Source organism: Terrapene carolina, unplaced genomic scaffold, assembly GCF_002925995.2.
Source record: "Terrapene carolina triunguis isolate 2854851 unplaced genomic scaffold, T_m_triunguis-2.0 Scaffold461, whole genome shotgun sequence".
Classification (NCBI taxonomy): Eukaryota; Metazoa; Chordata; order Testudines; family Emydidae; genus Terrapene; species Terrapene triunguis.
In genome coordinates this window covers 318,399-327,353 of record NW_020664812.1, presented here as the reverse complement: position 1 = coordinate 327,353, position 8,955 = coordinate 318,399, and the positions used below count along the sequence as shown (strand labels likewise).

General features: G+C 62.6%; 1 protein-coding gene across 3 annotated transcripts in view; it reads left to right on the top strand.

Annotated features, from left to right (window-relative positions):
* Positions 1-1,803, top strand: part of LOC112123207 (dual specificity tyrosine-phosphorylation-regulated kinase 1B-like) — a 15,166-nt gene extending 13,363 nt beyond the window's left edge. For all 3 annotated transcript variants that reach the window (XM_026658577.2, XM_026658579.2, XM_026658578.2), the window contains exon 11: positions 289-1,803. In XM_026658577.2, the coding sequence (XP_026514362.1) occupies positions 289-708 (420 nt within the window). In that variant the 3' untranslated portion in view covers positions 709-1,803. The remainder of the gene's footprint in view (positions 1-288) is intronic.
* Positions 1,804-8,955: the final 7,152 nt, after the last annotated feature.

The window sequence follows — 8,955 nt, the reverse complement described above, 5'->3', positions numbered from 1 at the left end:
ACACCGACCGTGAGATGCAGAGCCCCCAGGTATGGGCCCCCCCCCCATGCCGCCCACACAGACGGCAAGATGCAGAGCCACAGGCATGACCCCGCTGTCCCCTACCCTCTCCATCCCCACCACCACAGGTACCCCAGGTACGGCCCCCTTGCTCCCCACTGCCCACACTGACTATGAGTTGCAGAGCCCCCAACATTGCTGACACCCCTAGCTTATCCCCTCCCTGCCCCTTTAGCCCGTCCCCAGCCCTACTCCCCTCACCGCTGGCGTCTCTCTCTCTTTCCGCAGGCTCCTCCCCAGCAGCAGCAGCCGCGCCTCTGGGCCGGGGGGGATGTCCCGGCGCCGCCCAGCGACGGCTACCCGCCGATCTTACCTCACAAGCCCACGCCCAGCCAGCCAGCGGCACCGCACTTCCATGGGGCGGGCCCGCACCCGCTCTTCCAGCCGGCCGGGCGCACCCACTACCACCGCCCGCCCGTCTCACCCCACGGCCCCGAGTGCATGGAGCTGGGCCCGGGCCCCCGGCACCTGGACTGCGCCCCTTTCGGCTCGTCGGCCTTCCGGACTAGAGCGGCGGTGGGGGGGCGGGCGGGTGAGGGGGGGCTGCCGCTGGCCTACCCCCCCCACCTGCGCAGCCGGGTGGAGCCCGAGGACTCGGCGCCCATGCTGGGCGTGTGCGTCCCGCAGAGCACGGCAGCCAGCTCTTGATGACTCCTCAAGCCATAACGCTCTTAGGATGCGCCGCCCGGCGGGGGGCGGGCACGGTGCCCACGGATCTTCACAGCCCCGCAAGCTGGCGCCGCCCGCCACCCCCACCTCCATCCCGGGAGCCGGCGCTGCCCGCGGCCCCCCTGCCTCTGGGAGCTGGCCCTGCCCACCACAACCCCCAGGGGGTGGCAACACTCATGGCACCCTACCCTGCCCCGGAGCCAGCACCGCCCACGGTCCCTGACCCGCCCACCTCCAAGCCACCGCGGCCCTTGCTCTCCCATAGAGCCAGCCCCATGCCCACAGCCCTCTGCCCCCCCAAGCCAGTGCCACCCCTGCTGTCCCACTGCTTAGCCCGCAGAGCCAGTGCCCCCTGTGGTTGCCTGGAGCTGGCACTGCCCTTGCCCCCCAGACTCCCCACGGTCCGGAGCTGGCACTGCCCCTCCCTCGTGTCCGTGTGGTTCCTACTGTAAATGGTTCCTCGTTAACACTGGCTCCCTGGGCCGGGTGGGCGCTGGGGGGCCGCCGGCTGGACAGAGGGACCCTCTGCACTTCACGGACTGACGGCCAGGCTGCCCGCCCCACTGTCCAACTGGAATTGCTGCTAAAACCGCCCCCTGCCCCGGGCAGCAGGGCCCTAGCCAATATTTATAGACCCCGGCCCCTCCCACCATGGAGAAAGAGCGCCCTGATCCCCCCCTCCCATGTCCTGTTGGGAGAGCCCCATGCCCCTCTTGCCCTGCCCCACTCTCCTCCCCCTCCAGGGTGGTGTGAGCCTCCTCCCCTCTCGCCCTGCCCCCTGGGGATGAGCCCTGTGCCCCGTGGTCCGACACCCCGGCACTGGCGTGGCAGCGAGCCGGGCCGGCCGTGTGGCCCCAGCATGGCCGTGGTGGCGCCATACCCGCTGGCTGCCCCCTCTCCGTGGCTCGTGCTGTACTGTTTGTCTTTAATTTATTGTACCAAAGACGGTGCGCGGCTTCCCCTGGAGAGGCCGGAGGGGCTGCCCCGTCGGGCCCTCCCGGCACGGCCCCTGCGCTCGCCGCTGGACCCGGGGTCTCTGCTTTGGAGGGGGTGGTGAATAAAATAGTGACAGCAGCTCCACCGGCTCCCGGTCCCTCTGCTGGCGTCTTCCGCCCGTGGGCAGCCTGGAGACCTGCCTGCTGCTGCCAGCTCTGGGCACTGAATCACTGGGGCGGGGCGGGGGGAGAGGGTGAGCCTCCATATATCTGCCTTGGCTGGTTAGACTGTGAGCTCCTCGGGGCAGGGACTGGCCCAAGGGGGCCCTGATCTCAGCTGAGACACAGCCTGTCTCTTGTTGTGTGTCTGCGCAGCGCCTGGCATGACGGGGCCCTAATGCTAACGAGTCTGGCAGGGGAATGGGCAAGATCGTGGGGTAGTTTGGAGACATCGCTGTGGGACAGAAGCAGCCAAATGTACAACTGCCTCACTGTGCCAGGGATGCCCTTGGCAGCTCCCTCCTCCCCTCCCCCCCCGTTGGCGGCTGATGGCTTGGAGACCCTGATGCCAGGACTGGGCACCACCTGTCTGGACCTGCCAACGAGCTGGGGCAGCCCTAGCGCTTGGAGTCTGCTCTCAGGGGGGATTGATTCCCCCCCAAGGGGAGTCTTGTCCCTTGGGGGGCACAGTGTCCTGCCGGTGTCTGCCGTCACCCACGGAGAGGCCTCCCTGCTGGGGTCCACACCGTGGGGCAGGGGACGCTGGCCTGCACTGGAGACTGGAGGTGATTCATGGCAACTGGTGGATCCAAAGCTGCCCCCCACGTGGCAGCTGGACACGTGTGCACATTGCCGGGGGCCTGCTGTGTGTGTCTCCTGCAATGCTCATGGAGAGTAGCCACCAAGCCCCAGAGCAGGTAGGTCCTTCTGGCCCGACCGTCCCGGAGCTGGGCGAGTTCAGGTCCCCGCTCCAGCTGGCCCAGGGGGCTGGATGAGGTGTCTGACTTCTGGAGCCATGGGTCCCATGTTGCTAGAAGAGCTGGGGGCCAGCCCTTGGGGCTGGTCTGAGATTGGCCAGCCAAGCTGTGTCTGGCAGGAGGACGAGGCTTGCGTCACCGGTGGAGATCTGGGCTGGTTTGGGGAAGTGCTGCTACTGTGCTGCGTCATGGGAGCAGTAGTTCAATTCTGTTCTTTTTGGGCTGGACCACATCTTCCATGATGCACTGCAGCCTCACCTCTTGGTGAATGCATTGTGGGAGATGTAGTTTGGCTGGCTCATGCCCCCTTTCTCCTATGGAATATACTCCACATTGATAGTATATCAGACTACAACTCCCAAGATGCACTGTGGTGGCTGAGAGGGATGCTTCATGGGAAATGTAATCCAGCTCATGGAGAATGGGGGGAGGGGTCAGACTGAGAGGCACCTGAACTACAATTCCCGTGATGCACTCTGGGGCTGAGCCACAGGGGAGTGGTGCTTCATGGGGGATATAGGTTGGATGGCTCATGTCCCCATTTTGTGTGGAATGCACTCCCCATTGGTAGTATTTCTCCAATGATACACTGTGTTCTTTTGAGAGAGGAGACTACAACTCCCAAGATGCAGTGTCGTGGCTGAGCAAGAGGAGTGCATCATGGGAAATATAGTGCTGCAACAAAGCCCAGCTCATGGGGAATGTGAGGCAGCTGAACTACAACTCCCATGAGGCACTGGGGCTGAGCCAGAGAGGAGAGTGGTGCATCATGGGAGTTGTAGTTCGAATGGCTCGTGCCCCCATTTTCCTCCTAGGGGAAGTATTTCCTGTAAACAGTCTATTGACCATGATGCACTCTATCCTCTCCACGAGAGGGGAGTTAACTCCAGGGGCAGAGCCAGAGGGGAGACTGGTGCATCATGGGAGATGTAGTCCAGCTAAAGTGCCCAGCCCAGAGAGGAGAATGGGGGTGTGATGCACCTGAACTAGACGTCTTATGGGGCATCATGACATGCCATTTCTGATTTTTTTATGGCCAAAAATTGAAGAAATTCTGTAGGGAAATCCCCCCCACCCCCCGCTGTTGGGCAGCTCTAGTGCCAGCGGTAGGCGCCACTGTGCCCCAGTGGAGATGCTGCTGTTTGTTCCTTGGAGAAACGGCAGGGGTGATGTTTCCAGCCCCCACTTGTGTGTGGGGGGCAGCCTTGGGGGACTGCTGGTGCCCGGGCCTGGCAGCACTGAGCTGCAGCCATAAGAACGGCCAGACTGGGTCGGACCAAAGGTCCATCGAACCCAGTATCCTGTCTGCCGACAGTGGCCAGTGCCAGGTGCCCCAGAGGGAATGAACAGAACAGTTAATCAAGTGATCCATCCCCTGTCATCCATTCCCAGCTTCTGGCAAACAGGCTAGGGACAGCACCCCTGCCCATCCTGACTAATAGCCACTGATGGACCTATCCTCCAGGAACTTATCTAGTTATTTTTTGAGCTCTGTTATTGTCTTGGCCTTCACCATTTCCCCTGGCAAGGAGTTCCACAGGTTGACAGCCAGCCCAGAGGATTGGGAGCAGGTGCTGGCAGCAGCTGCTTGGAGTTTGCCAGCAGCTGAAGCCTTCCTAGCCGGGATGGAGTCAGTGGCTTCAACCTGCCTGGGGCCTGCCCCCCGGGGGGACAGGTTTCTCTGAGGGCCAGGGCCTGCCCACCAGCCTGGACTAAAGAGGCCAGGACTCTGGCAGGCTGCAACACCCCTGTTCCCAGCACCCATGGGGGGCTCCAGCCCAGCTAGCGTGGGGCAGCACCTGCCCTAGTATCCTGGCGCTGGCTGACCCAGTAGCTTTGAGTTGGGGTGAGTGCAGGCCACAGTCTCTGAGGTTGGCAGCATTTGTTTCCCAGGCAGGGATCAGGGCCCTTTTGGGCCAGGCGCTGCCCAGCCCCGGCCTATTGCCTGTGCTCATGGGATCCTTAGCTGGAGGCAGCAGGCAGGGGTTCAGATATGTGGCTGATGGGCATCTGCCCCTTGACCACCCCAGTGCTGAAGCCCAACCAGGCCGGGCCCTGTATAACCCCCCACCCAGAGACATGCCAGAGCCCTGTATAACCTGCCCCCTGAGACATACCAAGGCCCCTTATAAACCCCCACCCCCCAATGTGTGTTCCTGTATAACCCCTGCAGAGGTACAGCAGGGCCCTGTATATCCCCTGCCCCCCACCCAGACACTTCAGTCCCATGTAGTCTCCCTCCCCCAGCCGACACTCCAGGGCCCCATATAAACCCCAATCACCCCAGAGATGCCCCATATACCCCCTGCCCCCATGAGGTACGTCAGGGCCCCGTAACCCCCCCTTTGCTCACATGTGAAGGAGAATGTTAGCAATCAGACACAGATTTTCCGCAGTGCAGGTGCGTAACCATTGGAACAAACTCCCCAGGGCAGTGGTGGAGTCTCCAAGCCTTGGCGTCTTCCAATCCAGATCGAGGGCCCTGCTGGAAGATCCTTCAATCAAACCTGCATTATGGGTGGCAATCCAGGGGTAACAGGGAGATTCTCCAGCCTGGGATATATAGGAGAGCAGACTGGATGATCGAATGTCCCCTTCTGACCTTGGAACTCCTGGATCTATGGAAGCAGTCGTGTTTCCATCCCACTGGCACCAGGAGCCAGTGGGGCATTGAATTTAAAGTGAACTGGGTATGGAGCTGAACGTAGGCCAAGGGAGCCGGGGGTGGAGCTGAGTGTCAGCCGGGGTCAAGGGAGCCGGGGGTGGAGCTGAGCGTTGGCCAAGATCTGTCAGCTCAACATCCCCATCCTGGCCATGTCTTGGCTCTAAACCTCCCTGGGACGGAACCTGCCAGATGGGATGCGTGGTGAGTCTGGAACGGCTACAGAGGAGGAGGAAGTGGGGTTTCCATGGGCAAGGCAGGGTGCTTGAGGAAGGCGTCTGTGGTTGGCCTGGGTTCCTCCATGGATGAGCCCCTTTTCCCCAGATGATTGTTCCAGCACAGGCAGGGCAGTTGGGTGGGTGGTTTAATCCCCCCACCCCATCCTGGTCCTTCTGGGATGTTCCCCCCTGTCCAATATTCCCTGCGGAGGAAGCCCAAAATCACAGATGTCCAGCTGCATTGGGAGGAATCAGTCCCGCATGATGCAAATCTCCAGGGTCCAGGTTTCCAGTAGAGGGTTGCTGATTGAACCCTGCCGTAAAGCCGCAGTGCAGATTCCAATCACCTCCACCTTGCTCCCATCATGCACTGCAATCCTGATTCTCACAGGGGTCAAGAAACTCTGCGTGACTCCAGGCAGATTCTCACCCCTTGGGCTCTGATCCTGGTTGGGGTTTGCCTGGGCTCCTCTCCCTGCAGCCCTGAGGGAGGTGCCCCCCATAGGGGATGCTCTAGTTGCCTGCGGCTGGTGTGGAGGCCCCAGCAGAGATGGGGAGGGATTGGGGCTACCCCATGGCTGGGTCTCCTGGGACAGCCCAAGTATGACAGCAGGCAACCCCTGGGCTGGGGATGGGCCCCATGGGCTTGGGCACTAGGGGGGTTGGGGGGGTCTTGGCTTGCAAGGAGGGAATGCACGAGTCAGATGGATGCCCCCGCTTTATTTCCATGGCATCCTCCCACCCCGCGGCACCCCCTAGGGGCCGGGTAAATAGAGCGTTTTCCTGCGGGGATCCAGCCGCCGCCGCACGGTGACCATGACGGGGACGGCTTCCTTTGCACGAGGCACCGTGGCAAACTGCAATGGAGAGGAGATGGGTTGGGGGGAGGGCACCCTGAGGGGCTGAGCCTGGGCACCCAGCTCCCCTCAGGACACCCAACCTCCCCATCTCATTGCACCCAGTTCCCCCAGTGCACCCAGCCCCCCACAGCAGACCCAGCCACCCCAGACACCCAGCTCCTCCAGTGCACCCAGGTCCAATGCACTCCGCCTCCCTCCTCCCTGCACACTCAGCTCCCCCATGCACCCAACCTCCAGGTCCTGATGCCCCCCCCACCCTCACTCACTGTGTAGGGGGGGCTCCAGGGCCCAGGACCCGCCGCGTTGAGAGCCCGCACGCAGATCCGGTACTGGGTCCCAGGGCTCAGGTTCTGCAGCCGCTCGGGGGCCTGGGCACAGAACCACTGGCTGCGGGTCCTGCTGGGCTCCTGCAGACGCAGCTCGTAGAGAGACACCCAGTCACTCTCACGGGGGGTGACCCACCACAGCTGGGGGCAGAGGGCAGAGATGAGAACCAGGCACAGAGACCCCCTAATCCAGCCCCCCCCCAACTGGGCACAGATCAGAGACTCCTGACCCCAGCCCCCCAACCAGGCACAGATCAGAGACTCCCAACTTCAGCCTCCCCCGACTGGTCACAGACCAGAGACCCCTGACCCCAACCCCCCCGACTGGGCACAAACCAGTGACCCCTGATCCCAGCCCCCCTGACTGGGCAGACCAGAGACTCCCAACCCAAGCTCCCTGACCAGGCATGGAGCAGAGACCCCCGAACCTAACCCCCCCGACTGGGCACAGACCAGAGACCCCTTTAAAGCCAGTGCCCACCAAGCCCAGTGCTCCCTTTGAACCCAGGGATCCCAATCCCTGGAACCCCTTTGACCCCCCCCAGCACTCCTAATCCCAGTCCCCAGCCCCCCACCTGCGCGGTGGCAGTGCCGGCGACATGCTGGCAGAAGACGGGCGCCCGTGGAGGCTCCATGCAGATGGGCGACTCGGCCCCGCTGTCAGAGGTATCCCCGTCGCTGCCCTCTGGGCCCAGGGGGGCAGGAGGGGGGCACTGGCAGGGGCTGCCCCGTGGCTTGGCCTCCCGGCGCCCCCCCAACTCCCGTTGGGCCAGCAGCTCCTCCAGGCTACAGTGCAGGCTGCTGGCCCCCACCGGCCCAGCCCCAGCCCCCCAGGCTCGGCCCCCCAGCGTGCTGGAGCTGGCGTTGTCCGTGTCCCAGTTCAGAGAGGGGTCCTCGGTGGGATCCATGAGGCTGGGGGGAGCAGGGTCACAGTCAGGGCTCCCCCAGATCAACGGGGACCCCAGTGCCACTCCCACCCTCAGCCCTTTCTCACGGACTGAGACTGCCCCCCCAGTGCCAGCTGTGACCCAACCCCCCTACCCCCCAGCCATGCCCCCAAATCCTGACCCCCAACTCAACCCTAACTGTGACCCCCATATACTGACCCCCACAACCCCACCCCAGCTCCCCCCTCCAATACCCCAGTCCCCCACCTATGTCCCCCATCTGTGACCCCAAATCCTGAGCCCCCTGAAACCTCCACCAACCCCCCTTCCCAAACCTAAGCCCCCCATTGACCCCAAATCCTCCACCAACCTCAACTGTGACCCCAAATACACCCCAACCCCTGATGCCACCCCACACCTGCCCCGTTCCCCTGCTCCCCTGAGCCCTGCCATTCAGAACCACCCTGACCCCAGTGACCCCTTACGCCGAGCCCGGCCCCACTGTCCCTCGCCCCTCAACCCCTCAAATCCAAAATCTGCCCCACCCCCACCTGACTAGAATGACCCCAACCCCTAACCATTCCCCAGGAAGGGAGCCTGGCCAGCCCAGCCCCCTCACCACTGCAGGGGGGCAGTCAGTGTCAGCTACAATCGCAGCAGGGTGGGGTCCAGTGGGGCGTGGGGAGTTTTTGCAGCTGACGGGCAGGGCCAGGCTGGTGGTGTTTTAGCCCCATTATGACCCGCATTGGCCTGGCCCCACTGTGACCTGCTGGGGTGACCCTTTGGGGGCCTCAGTTTACCCACCACCATGCCGTGTCTATTCAGACAAACTGTGGGGCAGGGACTGTCTGGGCAGCACCCGGTTCGACAGGGCCCTGATCGCCGCCGGGGCCAGGACCATCTCTTGCTGTGTGTCTGGGCAGCGCCTGGCACAACACCAGGGGTTCTCAAACTGGGGGTCGTGAGCTGTCAGCCTCCACCCCAAACCCCGCTTTGCCACCAGCATTTATACTGGTATTAAATATATTTAAATTTTAATTTATAAGGGGGGTCGCTAGGGTGACTACATGTCCCGATTTTATAGGGACAGTGCCGATTTTGGGGTCTTTTTCTTATATAGGCTCCTATTACCCCCCACCCCCTGTCCCGATTTTTCACATTTGCTGTCTGGTCACCCTAGGGGTTGCACTCAGAGGCTTGCTATGTAAAAGAGGTCACCAGTACAAAAGTTTGAGAACAACTGCACAACGGGGCCCTGATCTCAGCTGGGGCAGGGAAAGTTTCTAGCTGTGTGTCTGTGCAGCGCCTGGTGCGACGGGGCCCTGATCTCAGCTGGGGCAGGTCTGTCTCTCGCTGTGTCT